The sequence below is a fragment of the Psittacula echo genome, assembly GCF_963264785.1.
Source record: "Psittacula echo genome assembly, chromosome: 5".
Classification (NCBI taxonomy): Eukaryota; Metazoa; Chordata; class Aves; order Psittaciformes; family Psittacidae; genus Psittacula; species Psittacula echo.
In genome coordinates, this window is record NC_137739.1 from 86,442,394 (window position 1) to 86,460,516 (window position 18,123).

The 18,123-nt window shown below is 41.1% G+C and overlaps 1 protein-coding gene across 4 annotated transcripts in view; it reads right to left on the minus strand.

Moving 5' to 3' along the window:
- Window positions 1-208: 208 nt before the first annotated feature.
- The window catches only part of TTC17 (tetratricopeptide repeat domain 17), a gene marked incomplete at its 5' end in the record, with an annotated part of 60,906 nt that continues 42,991 nt past the window's right edge, over window positions 209-18,123 (minus strand). The window contains 9 exons of one of the 4 annotated variants that reach the window (XM_080619078.1): window positions 209-1,267; window positions 3,516-3,659; window positions 5,750-5,869; window positions 7,494-7,577; window positions 8,052-8,211; window positions 8,543-8,663; window positions 11,057-11,222; window positions 11,866-12,116; window positions 12,759-12,929. In XM_080619078.1, the coding sequence (XP_080475204.1) occupies window positions 1,136-1,267; window positions 3,516-3,659; window positions 5,750-5,869; window positions 7,494-7,577; window positions 8,052-8,211; window positions 8,543-8,663; window positions 11,057-11,222; window positions 11,866-12,116; window positions 12,759-12,929 (1,349 nt within the window). In that variant the 3' untranslated portion in view covers window positions 209-1,135. Of the gene's footprint in view, window positions 1,268-3,515; window positions 3,660-3,860; window positions 4,056-5,749; window positions 5,870-7,493; window positions 7,578-8,051; window positions 8,212-8,542; window positions 8,664-11,056; window positions 11,223-11,865; window positions 12,117-12,758; window positions 12,930-18,123 lie in introns of those variants that run through there. The other 3 variants (XM_080619079.1, XM_080619080.1, XR_013956989.1) reach the window with 3 other exon arrangements.

Below are 18,123 nucleotides of genomic sequence, written 5' to 3' on the forward strand. Positions count from 1 at the left end.
AAAAGGAGTCAGGCACAGAGGTGCAGGGAATTGTCCACGACAGGCAGAAAATCACTGTCTAATCAGGAATGTTACAGGCTTTCCTACCTCCCCAGCTCTGTCTGCTCTTGAGGATCCCCAAGCCTAGACTCCTGGAACCGGCGCATGGAACACACTGGAAGAGAAGCTGGGATTTCTTCGTAAACAATTTATTGTATTTCAAATATGTGCCCTTGTTGATTCCTCACGGATGTCTGGAGAATCACGTCTTCCACCAACCAAACACACAACTGATTTGGAAATCTTCCACCTGACTTATTTGCTGATGATACCTGGACACTGCCTCCCTCCTCTTCCTCCTCGGAAGCTCAAAGTATAGCTCAGAGTAAGCATAAACTTGCACCTTATTCCAAAACAGCTAGAAATATAGTCAACAAAGAATTAGTGAATCAGCCACTCCGGGAGGCAGAGGGCTATGAATACACAGACAAACCTAAAACATCTTATTGGGATTTTTACCAATTCTCTTTTCTGCAAGGAAGATGCAAAACCACTTGGATTTCAGTGTCCTGCTGTTCCCTCCTCCTCATCCACCAACAGAAAGAAACAATACCAAAAATACTTGATGTTCCTAATGGGTATTTTTTATACAAGTATTTAAAATCTTGTCCCTCTCCTTCCAAAAAAGCAGGTGATGTGGTATGGAGTGAACAAGACCGGACAAAGCATGAATTTCACATGGATGGACTGCTGATTATCTCTTCTTACTATTTGGTATAGGTGTGTGCTTTGCATTTCCATTGACTTCAACCGTAAGACATGAAGCAAGTTATTTTGGATGCTGATGCCAATCTGAGCATTAAGGAAAAACTAACAGTGCCAGGGTCCTGGTACAGGTGGTCATGGACTCATGGAAGTTTCTTGGTTTAAGTATTTACACGGATGTTTTCAAATTATGGCCTGTGAGATATATTTTCCAAAGATGTTCTTATATTTGAGAAAAACAACAACAAAAAAACCACCCCTTGATCCAAATCCCATCTCTTTTTATAAGTCTTGTTAAAAATTTTGATTCATCGATTTCTCTCAGCACACTTAAAAGCAGAATAGAGAGTAATGACATTGGTGTAAAAAAGAAAGAGAAAGATGCTGATCTCTAAGGAGACCGTCGCTCTTTCTTCAGGAGTAAATGACACTGAATGGTGTGGATTCGATTCTTTGCTGGGGCAAACTCCGGCTGAAGTTTTAGTGTTGACTCATACCATTTCATTGCCTTTTCAAACTCTTCCTGTAAAGAAAGAGGGAAGATTGCAAAGAGTCAGATTCTAAAAACACCAAACACACTTTCTTCACCGTAGTTGCATATGGTATGCACAAAAGTAACTGAACCTGAGGGAAGAGTGGTTCTTCCCTCTCCCCCAGATAACTGATATTTTCTTTGATTAAATACCCAATTCTGTATAATCGATGGAAGGGAATCAAGTCGCTGCTGAGCATTCATTGTTCTCACCTTTTCCTTTTAATAGTAGATCTTAGCATTCTTGTTGTAAAAGTAACTTTTGAAACGGGTTTTGGTCCGAATTTACATAGATCAAGGTTTTAACATCTTGGACAATGCAAAACCATCAACTGTGCTGAAAAGCCAACATTGCTAGAAACAACCTCAAATTACTTTTTAAGCATTACTCAAAATGAAGTAAAACCAAAACAAAATCCACCAAAATCTTAAAAAGCTTATAATAGTTGGACAATTCCAACTGATAAGCTAGGCTTCAGAATGGCAGTAAGGAGCACCATGCTGAAATAACATCTATTTTTATACAGCTGAAATCTGATTACCTACAGCACCCCACTTTCCTATTAACTAGGAAAGCACACCAACATCCAACAGTGTATTAGAGGAAGGAGAGGAAAAGATCCACGACATTCTGGGGGTTTAAGTTACTTTCAACACTTGTTTTGTTCTCTTAAGTTCCTTGTCTCAGTAAATCTATTTGTACAATAGAGATATTAATTTCTAGCCACATTATGAACACTGACTACACCACTGTGAGTTGTAAAGTCTTGATTCTTTTAAAAAGTGTACTTTAATACAGTTTCAATATGGAATTACATAGAAAATCCCATATTAGTTTGTGGGAGCACTGACACAGCAATGAAAACAAGAATCAGACCTTTCCATTTTTAGATGTTATAATTTACATTTGCTGTGATCTGATACTATTAAGATGTTCCTTCAGATTCCAATAGTTTCCATAGCATCTGTCCCAAGTTCTCAGTCCTTAACGTGGCCAACTGTTTCCCCTTTGTACGACAACTTACTGAGAAGCTTTGCAGGTAAAGGAATGTTTGGCTCTGCACTGCCATACTATCAATTAACATGACATCTACAATCTGTTGGTCAGTCAGCTCTCAAATACAGCAAGTTAAAAATGATGTAAATAAACCAACTTGTCTTTATGTTAGTATAATTTAATCCAGAAGATGAATTTTGTCTCGTTGCTACAGTCATTTCTTATAATGAATATAGAGCTTCAACGAGAAAACTTTTAGATGCAGGGAAAAATGAAGTTATCCTTAGGCACTGTGCTAACTTGAAAAAGACATTGGCAAGACAAGCATCAGACTTATACTTAATGTCTTCCAAGCAATTGTCAGAACACCTTAATAGAAACAAGTCATGCCTTGCTTCAGTTTGCTTCCACTGTGCATTTCAACTCTGCTAAACCTTGATAGCCATAATATTGGATCACCTGCCCAACTTGCCCTGTTATCTGTGTGATCCTCTCAACCACAGGAGCAAAACGTTAAAGACAAATCTGTGACAAGTGATGAAAACTGGCAGTGATACTTAGTAATGTGTAATTGAAAATGCTTTTGACAAAGACATATAGATCAACTATGTCTCAGTCTAACTGTGCCTCTTTTACCCTTCACATATACTGGCCCTGTTAATGATAGGGATGAAATACCCAAGAACAAACCCAGCATTAATAAGATAAAAGGAACATTTTGTGTTCAGAGTAAACACTGAAAGCTAAATTGCAGATTAGAATATACAGACAGTATGAAGAAATTTGAGTTCAATTTATAAATCATTTTGGGTGTTGATAATCCAGATGTTGAAACTAAACTTGCCTTGTGTTCATTCACCACCACAATGAACTGGGATTTTATTGTGCTAAGCAAAGCTCTTCAGGATAGACACCCAATTTATCATTAATGTTCAGTATTATAAAAATACCCTGTGTTTGTAGGGGCAGCCAACCTGAATTACCAACTGTTTACTACTGTCTTAAAGCTTTGCAGACAGCATTCTGAAGCCAGCTTACAGAAATGTTTGCCTTCAAGTATTAAATGAATAAGAGTAAAATGAGTAATAAGAGTTCTGGCATTCAAAAATATTCTTTCTTGTTGATCTTACCCCAGCTTCTTGAATGTTGCTCCTTCAAACTGATTTATGAGAGTAAGATTTGTGTATTTCATGTCTAGATACTGTACCAAAGACAGATGTAAGTGGGTGACAGCACACTCACCATTGCTACATAGACATTTGCCAACGTGAAATGATTAACCACAAAGTGTGGTGCTATTTCCACTGCCATGGTAGCCACAATGATGGCATCGTTCCAGAGTTTTGCATTGTGGAAGATGTTTGCTAGGCTTATTAGTGGTACATCCTGGAAGAGAAGAGCAAGTGATAAACAGTGAGGTTCTTTGCAGTGGAACTGTCTCAGGATCAACAAGACCAATGGAAGACTCCACCACTTGGCCACTCTCACTTGGTTACTTCCCACTTCACTATCTGGTGCCTTTGAAAGTGATGAGCCAGATTTATTTTACTATGAAAGGACATTTGGACCTGGGTTACGAAGGAGAAAACTTCACCTACACACATCTGCTCACAATAGTAACAAACACTACTGTGGCATAGATAACTCACAAAATTAACTCACAGAAGTGTCCTAGGACGTACATTACTTTTCAGATGACCTTACACTAGTTTTCTCCCCAAAGACGAGATGCATCCTCAAGAGACAAGAGAAGCTGTTTTCTTTGACCACATTTCTTCAGCTCTTGCATAAAAAAGGAAGGAATATGAACAAAAAGGGACAGCAGGGAAGAGAAAATAAAGGGTTTGCAGCTGACACAGCAGTTTTTATCCTGCCACAGAATTCCTATATGATGCTGGATAAGAGCTAGAAATACATTTTCCCAGTTAGTCACTGATGGTATGATTTTTATTTCCTGGATTTCCAGACTGTGACCTTGTCTGACAAAACTGTTAAGCCCTGGCAGCCATAATATACTCTCTGAGAGCTGGGCTTCAAAGGACAGAATACTGCGTAAGAGCAAGTCTTAGGTGCCCTCAGCGGGACAATAAACAATTCTGGATGTATTTGATCCCTGCCTCCTTGACCTCCACAAGGCAAGGAGTACCTTTGGTGGATAAGTCATTCATATTTGCAAAGCAGATCTTATGGAAGTCAAAATCCCAAAAGAAGCCCACAGGAAACTTAATTACCTTTTATTTACATGAGAAAAGGCACGAGAGAGTAGCCAGAGCGCAGAAAATCGAAGAGGAGGATGAAACAACAGCGTAAATAGCTGTTAATTCAGTGCTAACTCTCACTGAGTTCAAGCTGCAGCTGGATCTTTACAAACAAGATCCAAGGTTTTCTCGGGAGGCAGCTTCAGTATGGAGGGCAAAACCAAGGCACAAATTTGGAGTCAGCCAGTCCCAGGGAACATTACATCACATTTCTAGAAAACAACATTACTAAACCATGCTCTTGCCATCCTATAGTCTACAATCCGTACTCTGACCCTCACAAGTCACACAGCCAAGGGCTTCACTTCTGAGGAACCATTCCCAGTTACATAGGAAGACAGGAAAACAAGCAAGAACTTGGTGTGTTAGATCTTGGCTCCCACTTTGTTTTAAAAGGACAAGTGCCAAGAGACAGAATTACAAGAGAGAGACACAGATACACAGGACGAGCAGTGGGAATGTGCATTTCTTAGCTGAGGCATTTCTACTGCTAAGGGCTAAATCCTCCTAACAGTATGCTGAGAGTGTAAATTCCTTTGTCTCCTGATCTCCCGAGAAGGATTTAAGACCAAGGTTCAAAAATAGGAGTACATATTTCATCGTCCTGCCCCACTTTGTTGTGCAGGTCCCACACTGAAATCTGCAACGTTGAGTGAGGAGCCTATATTGCATTTATCAGTTTGAAAGGTGGAGCCTGGCGTATAAGAATAGATGTCGTAACGCTCAGCATTATATGTGGCAAGGTGAAGGGCACGAAGCACTTCGGTCAACTGAAACATTAACAGAAGATTACGTCCAAAGTCCTGCCTTTCTTGGAGTAAAGCACAACTTTTTTTTTTGGAGTAAAGCAAACACATAACCAGAAAATATATTCCCCACATTTTAGAAGACTTGTCCAGTCAAAGGCTGATGAAGATTCCAAGTCCTACATAACAGGGGGAAGGTTGAGCCTGCATTGCCCAGAGGTGTCAAACCCACTGACATGCAGAAAATTCCACAGAACCCCTTTTGCAGTTGTCCTTTATCTTATTCTTTTGAAGGAGAGACCATTCACACAAACATGTGGTGAAAGTTGTAGGGTTTCACCACAACTAGCTCATATCTAATACATTATAGACACTGATACACACAATATTGGTCTTAACTGTCGTCTGTGAAAGCTTCATAGTGACAAGCCAAACGTTGTTTCATCTGAGTAGTGGGCACATGCATACACACCTTCATGTGATGGGGTGCATAGTGCAGTGCTTGCCGTAAGCAATCGATTGCCTTCTTCCCTTGGCCTTTCACTCTCCAGTAAAGAGCTGCCATGCTAGAGAGGACCCATGAAGTCTGATTCTGGCAAAAGGAGAACACAACAACCAGTCATGTAAACACCTTTAGTAAAGTCTTCCTGTCTTTGACTCTTCCAGGTTATTTATATATTGAGGTAGAAGGTGTTACACTTAAAAATAGCATTAAACTATTTCAAAGCAGCAAAAAGTTTCTTATCTAACAACATATATGCAATAGTCAGGTAAATGAGACTGCCAAATGAAACAGATTCCAAGTGCAGCATCACTTTCTTAAGAAAGGAATTGCAGCTAAATAGCTTTAAACAGCAACAAAAGTTTGAGCAGCCACAACAGCTTCTAACCAGCTGTCTGAAGCTGAGCATCTAGATGTGTATATGTATCACCCAACATAAAGCAACAAATTCAGTTAAGTTAGCTGACTGGGCTCTCTTTTCCCCTTTCTCTCTGGGAAAAGGAAGGATGCTCTGGGCTGCAGCTCAGAGCAGAAGCCTGACAAGATTAGCTGATTAAGTTTGGTGCCTCAAGCTGGCTGACTCCCATGTCACGTGTCAGAAAGCAAAATACTATGTGCTTGAATTCTATGGACTCAGATACAGTAAATGAATGTTTATGCTCACATATGCAATTAGATAAGTAGCCATCTTGATTTGTTTGATTAGCTCTTGTGAATACTGAATGAGACTGGTAGACACAAGAACTGTACTGCATTTCCAACACAGCTAGCTTTACTGAGAATGCCTTTTCTGCTCTTAGTACTCGATTTTCAGCTTATGTGGATAAAGCTTGCTGCCTGCGGGGGAAACTGTAGCATGTAAGAAAAAGAGTTAGTACACATCTGAAGTATAAAGAAACTAAGTCCTGTAACATAAGCATAATATCTTTACTTTCTGCGAATGACAAATACATGCTTTAGTTTCAAAGCACAATAAGCTCCTCGGATGGCTTTTGGTAGAACAGGCTAAGGGCATCAAACTGTTTTGGCTGAGCTCTCTTTACTATAGTAGCTTGGGATCTTCTCCCCACTAACCGTAAACATGTAACAATAATCCCTATATTCTTATCCACCTTGTAGATCCTAAGCAAATTATGTCCCTAACCATCTCCTCCCAAGGCACTCCTTAACCTAGCTTGGAAGCTGGGCTTTCTCTGCAGAGAACAGTTAGTGCAGCCTTGTATATGGTGCCGTACCTCTACCTGAACACATCTGACACTTCGGCCCAACACTGCATAAGGTAAAAGGAAGTAAGAAGTAAAAGCTGTCTGACCACTGCATGCCAGGATCATGACTGAATAGGAAACTTTCCACAAGCTCCAAGTTAATGCAGCACAGAAAGAAAGAAAGAGGAGGGCTGAGAACCATTGAAATAGTTTAACATATATCCAACAACCAGCAATACCGCTCACTACAGGGCTGGAAGCACTGGGAAATTTGACAAGCTTAAGTTTACTAGAGAGCTACGCAAGATGCTTGACAGTTTAAGCACAGGATAGAGCTTCACAAAATACCTGTGAGGGCATTACGGATGCTGAATAGACACAAATCCCTAGTCCAAGTATTAATACATGCCTTGACTGGGATTTCAGACAAACGGTTCAGGACTGGATTGACCGCTGTGTCAGTCATGAGCGGTAAGCCCAGACTCCTTATTTTTCTCATGTACACATACCTTTTCCAGAGCTTTTGCTATTCGAGTACCAACTTGTTCTAATGACTGTGGGGAGTATTGGTCTTTGCCAAGATTTTGTAGCACCTGTGGAAGACAAAGAACAGGATATAGCTGGAAGGGGGTAAGAGACATCCCTCACTTGTTGGTTGCTTATTTCCCTAGCCTTTCAAAAATGCTGTAACCTGTTCCAACCTAAACATCACTGTCCATCTTAATACTATCCATATTATCACACTGTGTTATAACTCCGTGGCACTGAATACTAAGAATACTGAGAAGTTTTATGTATGCTCAGTTGGACTTCTCTTTCAGTCATTCACCCATCCAGACATAAACACAAAGACACAAACAGTGGTTTAGGATTTCCCTGAGGCCAGATCATAGATGGCTGGGAAAACATTCTGGTAAAACAGAGCTTTCAACCTGCATTGTTCTTAAGTTTTATCCAGGCATTCACTCACTGAAGGTCACTTCTGGAGACAGGGCACTGATCTAAATGCACCTTGAATCTGCTACGCTATGGTCATTTTTGTGTGACAGCCTTCAACTCTGACATACCTCTTTCAGTTGACTTTCTCCAGTGTAATGCAAACTGCCTCGACTAGAGACACCTTGCAAGTGGTCCAAAGTATGCATGCTGGCTGGTAGATTAGGGTTACAGAGAGGCTCCATGGCTGGTTCTTGCAGCTGTGTGGCAAAATCAATGTGCTCTGTAATGCTACAAAGGTCATAAAACAAGTTGAATCAGTCAGAAGAAGAAAACAGAATAGTCATTACGAAGTCCTCTAGTGAGTATAAATTGTCCATAACCTGGCTGAATCTCATTTGAGTAGCTCAAGAAACAACAGAAACTGATTTCCTATCTGTACTTCCACTTTCCTTTGCAAATCTATCGATGAAGTACCATGTTTCCAAACTTCTTTGAAATCCTGACAGTTCTTTCTTACTTTAAAGAATACTGAAGTCTTCAGTTTATGCACACTGAAGGCCATATAACTGTTTGGCTTTGTGGGAGTAGCTTATTGAAGGTTCATATACAAGATACTTACTCAATGTTTTTAGCAGAAACAGCAAGCCATGTGCTGGCTACAGTTGTAAGCTCTACCCTACGGAGTTTCAGGCATTCATCAGGACTTGGCCAGCCAAGGCTACGATAGTCACGTCTTTTTCCTTGAGAAAGGAAAAAAATATATAGAGAAGAAACTGTCTGGAAGCAGAAGGACATCCTACTTCCCTACAGTGATTTACAAAATACAGCAGTGGATACATTCCCTAGGGTATAAAAGTCACGGTCCTGTAGTCAGATGTCTTTAGGAACATTCCTGAGCCTAAATGGACTGACTGGAACTGGTGGGATCCAAAGACAGAACCGGATCCTACACAAGACAGATTAGGAGGCGGAGTTTCAAATACCATTTCATTACACTCTTTCAACAGCTACAGATGAAGACCAATTGCCACTCCTGTTTACAGGCAATGTCTCTACTTAAATGTCCTTAAAGGAAGTTCATAAGTGAGGCATCATTTATGTTCTAGAGCTATGGTAAAAACTAATAAAAGCTGATTGCTCCATCTTCCGACAACCCCAGCTGAAAAATACTGCCGTTTCTTTTCAATGAATATTGTTTAAGACAGAGATGGGCTTTTACTGCATTCTTACGTTCAACATAGCAACACTTCCGAAACTATTAAGCAGCTACACTTCAGTCCTCCCATTCTGCAGAGATGTTAACCAAGACAGGGGAAGGTTAAATAACTTGCTTTACAGTAACAAATAGATCACTGGGAGAAACAAGAACCCAATCCTTACATTTAAATCAACTCCTGCTGAAATCTTTCCCTTACATTTGGTGGATACTGCACCAAGTCCTAGGAATCGAGCCTGTGTTAACTGTTAGGAAACATTTTCCTCTCATTTGAGAAACATCCAACTGTTTGAAATGTAAGAGGAATTCATTGTAGACGTAAATTTGCACAGTGGGAAGCCAAGTTTAACAACGTGCCAGTCTATTGCACCAGCTATGCAGACAGTGTTTCAATAGTTATTTCCAGTTACCTGAAATTTTGCCCATTTGGATGCAAATCCTATTTCCCATCCAAGGCATAGTAAACTGCTTTACCATAATTTTGTAAAGTAATGAGTATGTCTGTAAGACCATGTCTTTCCTAAAGTATTCCGATTAAAGGAAAATTAGCTTTGAGAAACACTGGGGAACTCCAGAGGGGAACGACCGGCTCTGATCACCACCACTGTGATCTCTCTGCTTGTGAGTTCTGATTTGCACAAACAGCAAAAGATAGTGAGAGGTATGGAAGTGCTACACAGAGACAGTTCAGTAGCCAAACAGAGGACAGCTACCATCATTTCCCTGTTCTATCGGGAATAATCCAAGTGACCTCCAACATGTTACTTAAATTTTTGTGCAAAAGGAGGATGTCAGCAGAGCCTGCCCCACGGGAGCATTAGGAAGGTAACTACTTTACAACTGAGGGATGCTATGTAATCAAGCCACAAAAATAGCTCAGAGGGAGAGAAGATACACAGAGGAAATGCCAAGTGTGTGCTCACAAATCATGATTCCTTCCCCCCTATTTACATATTTAATTACATAACTTATGTTAGACAGTTGCTAAAAAAGGAGCTTGTTAAAGATTTAATATAAAAGCCTTCAAAATGTGAAATCACTTTCCAGGTCATCAAATCCTCAAGGACCAAAATGTATTGGAGAACACATCTTTGCTTACATGTCAGCTCTACGACATTAAGATTTTAGCTCCACTGAAATAAGCGTAAAACAGAAAGTATGAGGCCCAATTCCTTTGGTTCTCCTCTTTGCCCACATTAGGTTCCAGCAACATGAAACTTCATCCCATGCAATCATGTGCTGATGATTTCTGCCCACCTGAATATAGCAGTGGAACCAGCCTGCACTGTATCAATAGACCACTCTCCAATTCCTCTTACTCAACTAGCAAAAGCTCCACCTCCTTCTTTAAATCTCCTCATCTACGTTGGTGCAAAACTCTACTCTTCTGTAGCTCCAGTGTTCTGGAAGAGAGCCTCTTATGTTTTCTCTTATATCATCACCAAACCAACCACAACAGACCACTTCATTTTTAAGATGTATTTTGGTTTTATGAGATCAAGCTTTCTGTGTTTTGTTATTGAGTTGTGTCTTCTGTTTAGTGAGCAATCAGTTCAAGCTCTCATCCTGCATTTGTCCCTGCTGTGTCTCATCTGATAAACTAGCTTCTTTGACTACTCACCCTCTCTCTCCTTTACTACTTCTATATCTACCTCTTTCATTCTCCACTCCTATCACCTCATCCCCTGAAGATCTGGGAATTAACTAGAAAGTTTTCATTCAGGAGACAAAGTTATGCTGTACTTCATGCTAATGGTGTAGATGGAAGAGAATTTATCCAAAGGTGCATTCACTACATAGTCTTTGTGACACATATTTATGGTAATAAACCAGTGTAATATAAAAGCCACAAAGGAAATAAACCAGAGTAATATAAAAGCTGGAAATGACCTGCTTTCTCTACAATCAGCAGGTTACCTATTGGTCCAGGAGAAGGTATCTTTGGTCCACTGATCTCCAGGGCAGTTTGGTAAAAGTTTTCATTGTCTCCATTAGTCCCTTCTTCCCCGTTTCTCCCAACTGGCTCCTGGAGATCCAAGCTTTCAGCTTTTGGTTTCTTTAAACGTTTGACCTGAAAAGTGATCTATCAAAAGAACAGTGTTAGCAAGGTTAACAGTATGAAACACCATGAATGCTATCAGCTCCAATACACTACTTGTTTCAGCCCAAAGATTCAATTTCAAAGATGTTAAAGATGCGAGCTTTCTCTCCCTCCCAACTCCATGCCAACCCATTCTCTACGGTCTGCCCACTCTCGCTGCATCACACTGCGCAAAGTACACAACTCCAAATCAAAGGACAAAGGAGAAAACCAACTTAACTGTTCAGGACTGAAAGGCATTTTTCATTATGTATATTGTTTGTAGCATGATCATTCAGGTATTTCATTTTTTCATGCTAGCTAGAACTTTTGGTTAGAGACTTTTCTCCTTTTAACTGTGAGCAAGAAGTTTGAGGGCACCCAGCATCATTCAACACCTAAGCTCTTGCTGCTGATCCTCAAGGCTTTTAATGTCAGGTTTAGTGATGCAGAGGCCCTCCCATTAGAAGATGGACTGAAACTACTTGCTCATTTCACACAAGCCATGAACCAGCTCTTTGAGGCCCATAGGGCATTTCCTACATATATTCCAGTGTTAAACACCCTGGCCTGTCCTCATCTTTCTCTCCTCCCCTTAGACTATTATAAGTTGGTACAAGACTTAAGTAAACCCATCCAAACTTACCCATTCAGCTTCATCATCATCACCACAGTCCCCAAAACAGGAGCTAGCCAGTCCATCCGGAGATCCCTTCTTTAGGACTCGGATTCCCTGCAAGTCCATCCGACGACCTTTTACCTCCAGTGCCCCTTCAAAAGCTTCCTGAGGCCAAGAGTTTTCAAACTCATCCACCAAAGCCAGCATCTCTTCAGACATCTGATCGTCTTCTAAACCCTCCATCCCTTCTGAACCGTTGCTTTCTGCAGTGACTGTGCCTAAGAGGGAATACCATAAAAGCTTCGTTTCCTGGTACTTCCAAAAGTCACATCAAAAAAGATCTATTTTCTGTGAGCTGACTTTTCCACTTGCACAAACCAAGTGTCACCGACTGCTCACTGCACACTTCAAACAGAGAGGGGGTCTGGAGAATGCAGATCTCCCTGCTACAAATAAGCATCATCTACAGCTTCAAAATCAGCACCTCTAGACCACTATCAGTTTCCTTTCCAAACCAGAAGTCTGCCTCTTTGGGGGAGTAAATGGGTAGTGTCTCTTCTCTACATACACACATTACACATTGACGAAAGCTCTCTCTGCCTTAACCACAGACACTGTTTTTCTTCCCTTCAGTCTTGCACAGCTGAATTCACCGAGGTACAACCAACACATGTTTGTAAACTCTCGCAAAAACCTACATCCTTTAGCTTGGAAAATGTCTAAACATTTGTTTTACTGAATGTATTTTGATGTTAAACTTGCAGAAGAACAACAGTGAGCAGAATAAAACTGGTTTTAAGGGTTACTTTTTGCTTTAGGGAGGGGGAAAAGTAGCTGTTTTGGAGGAAGGAAGACAGCTCTACTGAAAGATCTAGAACCTGATTCATTTGCCAGCACTGATTTTGTAAGGTTGAACTTACTCTCCAGTCTCAAGAAGGAGGGATCCTTTGCGGAACTCTGGGTAAGGACTTCTGGATCTTCTGTACCTCCCTCTGAGCGTCCTTCTGCCACTGCAGTAACTGACTCATAGTGGTCTTCAAAGTATTTCTCTTTGTTGTGACTGCCATCTGGATTTTTCTCGTGACAGTGGCCTGAAAGAGAGAAATTCACTGATACACCATGTAAGCCTGCTCCTCAAGGCTACAGGCACAGAAGCTGCACTGCAGAAGCCACAGCCTTCTAGTTTTCTACATACGGAGTAGCAGAGTAACTCTACAAGGTATCAAAGACTTCATTCAGTGATTAAAAAGCTAACGTGCCTCTTGACAAGGCAGATCACTTAAAACAGTTACAGGAAACTATGTTAACAGGTATACACAATGAAGTACTAATGAAGGAAAAGTCAGTTATGTTTTGAGGGAAGGTTACACAGTACATAGGAAACGACTGTGTGCTGGTGGCCACCCCAATGCGCATCCCCAAGACATATTTTTAGTGACAATGCACCATACGTGGGGGTTGCCTGCCATGAACTTCCCTAAGACACCATAATGTTCCCATGCACAAGAAAAAGGGCCAGGGCAGACTGACATGTGATTGCGAGGCTCCGACCTTCTGAGCCAGCAACAGGCAGCCCATAGGTAAGACTAGCTCATGAGACAGACAGACAAAAGCTGCAAGTATTAATATGTGCCAAACCCCAGTTTATTCAGCTGAAAATTTAACATCTATAATTCTGTGGTCAGGTTCCACCAAATGCAAAGATCTAGGAACAACACTGGAAAAAGCCAAATGCAGAGCCAGCAACAAGCAGGTAAAAAAAACCCAAAACAGCAACCTTGCAACACAAGCATTTGAGCATCCTTCAGTGAGATACTGTTAAGCTTAAAGTGTAACCACCTGCCACTTTGTGGCAATATTTAATACATTTTAACTGAAGATCTGAGAGCTTCTAACAGCAATTACTTGACCGTCTTTGAGGAGAAGAGATGGTCAGAGAGCTGCTGTCATGGCCGACCCCCAGAGTTGCACAGGTAAGAAACAGGATTCTTCCTCTGTGGAGAGGCTGCCCCAAACCTCACTGGACAGCTACAGGGCTGAGACATGGACCAGGGTACCTGCCTGTTATCACATGGGAAGCATGTCCCCACAGAGAGAAACATATTCTGTGTACAAAGCTGCCGCTCTCAAACCTTCCTTTCAATCACTTGTGAGTGAAAATAGCATACATACACAAATGAATTAAGAAGCACACAGTGAATCAAAGAAAGCTTAAATTAAACGCAAGATTCTCAAGTATGTTCCCCATTCTACCCTCATGAATGCAAATTGCACTGCTCCATGCATATGAAAAACGTTATTTTTTTAAGCTGGCAGCATAAAATATGAGAACGTGAAGAAATTAGATCAGTGCCTCCTTTCTTCTCCATGCAATGATCCTATGTTACAAAAGAGTGCTTCAAAGTCTCACTCTTAATCAGGCCAGCAGGACAAGGGAGTGGTTCTAACTCTTGTGTGTAAGGATAATTGGGTCAATCACTTCTCAGCAAAGTGAAACCATAGCTTTTTGCTGGATGCTCTCTACTTTTGCATCTGTGAACACTCTGGTGGCGTGTTTGGAGGAGAAGCAGAACAGTTTTCTAGGGGTGTATGGTGGTATCATGATACTATACCATAAACCCTCTGAGAAAACTATTTCCAGCCCTACCTTTTCTGCTGTATAGAAGTCAAACAATGCTATTTTACGAGTAAATATGCAAACCAGAAGCAGTTAACTTCATAAACTCTTCTAGCATCTGCCATAGTTATGCTCTGCCTTTCCTACTCTACCAGTCATTGACTCTTTAATCTCCTCACTTCCTCCATGCTATCAATAGCAAATTAATTGGTTTCATCAAAACAAACAAAAAAATCACTTCACTCTATGGAGATCCTCATGTTTAATTTATGAGAGACGGTGTGCACAGAACCCTCAAGCTGAAACCAGTCCCTCCTGCCTGCCATCAAACCAGCCTGATTTCGATGCAAGTCAGGTGTGCCTCAGCAATGCGATGACCACAACTCCCTTTGCTGAAGGTCAACTCATCATTTGTGTAAAGAACAAAAGCAAAGGGGCTGAAAAAGAGATCACTGTTTTTAATTGAACTAAAAACAGCAAAAAGAGAGGGGAAAAAAGGCAAAAGGAAAAGAAAAACCACTTAAAATTCTACTTAAGAGGAACTCTGTTAATATTCATTTAGAAACCCTGGCAGCCAAGACCAGACTTGATGAATACCGGCTTTCGTGGGGTCTGAGAGCTGCTATATATAGAAATCTGAGTGGCTTCCTTCTTCAAATCGTTGCTTTCAGTTGTCTAATGTCACTGGTTGAAAAGCCAGTGTAAGTTTCAGATCTGTGATGAGCATGAAGCTGGTGGCAATGAAACACTGAGAACTTCACAGCTTCTATCAGCCAGATGCCTGCAGACCAACAGGGAAGACCACCAGGTAAAAGTGTGAGACCAGCAAGGGAGCAGGATAGCCTCAAACTCCAGGCACACTCACTGGCTGTAGAACATGAGTTGTATCACTGCAGTACTTACAGCATCTTAGCTGTGTGAAGGACAGAAGCGACTGCCACCCTATGGTCAGCTATGTATTATTAACATTGCATACACGTTCCGGTTGTCTAAATAAGCCCATGTGAAGTTTAGGTGTGAAGTCCCCCCACAGTGATACTGCAGCTACAAAACTTGAAGTCTAAAATTACTTTGTAGCACTTGATCAGTTCAGCTTACTCCATCCTGAAAACTTACTATAGAAGGAGCACTTCCATGCTCATTTAATTTTCTGAGAGCCACTTTTCCTATTGATTCTGCAAAACTAAGAAAGAGAAGAAAGTACATATCCTACCCTCTGTATTATGAGACCTGGTTACTATGTTCCAGGCAGTGAAACAAAGATGCTACAGACACAAAACAAGTGTCTGGGTCTTCACTGAGGTGTTAGAAATAACACAAATAACTAGTCTGATTGTGTCAGATTAATGTAGAAATTGGCAGAGAAAGAAAGAGAACAGAATCATGGAATGGTTTGGGTTGGAACGGACCTTAAAGCTCACCCAGTTCCAACCCTGTCCTACAGGCAGGGACACCTTCCACTAGAGTAGGTTGCTCCAAACCCCGTCCAAGCTGACCTTCAATACTCCCAGGCATGGAGCATTCACAACTTCCTCGGGCAGCCTGTTCCAGTGTCGTAAATTATTAAGCAAATCCACTGGAGGGAAAAAGCAAATACAAACCCTAAACTGAGACTTTGGAGATTAAAAGCAGAACACAGTATCACATATTAAAGGTCTCTATTTCTCATATTGCTCTAGTTTGTAATTTTTTGGGGCCAAAGTGAACGCACTTGTACAGCACTAGCACAACCCACATTTTAAATAGACAAAAGATCTCCTAGACCATCCATCCCACCTAATATTAACCACCTTTCTGATTTTCAGGACCCCATTTCAATGTCACCCAAGCTGTGGTACCTACTACAGTTGGTAGGGCTAAAAATCCCCAAGCAAAAAGTCAGACTTCAATACTTGTTTAGGAATTGGATGATTCCAAACTCTTAAGTTGAAAGCCACTTCATGTAAGGAAAGAAACACTCAGTGTTGACATCTGTAGCCAGGAAGGAGAAATAGCAGGAAGGACAAGTGACAGATGCTATAGGGATGCTGGGCATGGACTATTCATTAGGGACTGTAGTGATACAAGGGGTAACGGGTTCAAACTGAAACAGGGGAAGTTTAGATTGAATATAAGGAAGAAATTCTTTACTGTGAGGGTGCTGAGGCACTGGAATGGGTTGCCGAGCGAAGTTGTGAATGCTCCATCCCTGGCGGTGTTCAAGGCCAGGCTGGACAGAGCCTTGGGTGCCATGGTTTAGTGTGAGGTGTCCCTGCCCATGGCAGGGGGGTTGGAACTGGATGATCTTAAGGTCCTTTCCAACCCTAACTATTCTATGATTCTATGCAGTAACTGACATTGAAGACTTATTCCGTCTATAAAGGGATAACAAATATTTATTCTGAACCATACTTCATATTGCCACATTTCTCAGGAAAGACACCTGGAAGCAATCATGAACTTTCCTTATTATATATATTACATATATTTGTATACATATTTCTGGTACTCTGTGGGGCGTTTTGTTTGATTAAGAGCAAACTTCCATCAATTTAGGTGACTCCAGACCCTTAGACTCAAAGCTGCTTACCTAAAGCAAGGAAAGAAATGTGAAAAGTAGGAAAAAAGAGGAAAGACGAGCAAAGAGCACCCTCAGTGTATCACATGAAGAGCTGCACCTTGATGAAGGCCCCCAAAGTAATCAAACTTCACCATTAAAGGGGGGTCTCCATGCAGCCTTCTCTTCTCCAGGCTGAACAGCCCCAGCTTTCTCATCCTGTCTTCATACGGGAGGTGCTCCAGTCCCCTGATCATCCTCGTGGCCTCCTCTGGACTTGCTCTTCTTAGCTTGTCAGCGCAGAGCTTGTGAAATACGGCATTCCTAACGCTAGCATCTATGTTTCAACATAATAGGTTTAAGAAAAGTATTGGCTCCTAACTTCTTATGGCAAGACAAACCTAATTTCCTTAGATTTTTTTGGAACAGACTTAGAAATTATGATGGCAGAATAATGCCTCAAAATCAGAAGTCATTTCAAATTTATGTACTGCTATTTTTCATACCACTTGGAATAAGCAGTGCTGGATTATCTCTTGAATGATTAGAAGAGTCAAGTGACTATCGCTGCAGTCAGTGACTTGCGTTAGATTACACAAAAAGCAAGTTAAATGGCGATGAGTGTCACTTAAATGATGTGCCCCTTTGCATTTAAACAATGCAAAGAGAGAACTCTACTTAATACAGATATTGTCAGCTTAATACCCGAGTTGTCAGAGCACAGAACAGACTGAAACCAACCTACTAACAGGAGTTAACTCCATACTTTTTGATGTGAGCTCAGAACTGGTATTCCCCACAGTGAAACTGAGTAAAGGTAGTTCTCTTTTTTTATAGCATGAATGACATGTCACTGAGCTTAATGGAAACAGGCTTTAATCCCTGCATGCTCACAAAAGGTCTCATCTACAGATATTTGTGGAGCAGGGCATCAATAAGCTGTCTTCTTTTGACTTTTGCTGGTTCCTGCTTACAAAGATACAGAGAGATATGAGTCAAACGGGTTAGTACCTTACCACCTTACACATGAAAATGCATCACAACGCTGCTCTTTGGTGTTATGAAAACTTTAGGGGTGCTCACAGCTTGGGTGACACTTCATATGCAGAATTAGGATAAAATACATCCATTA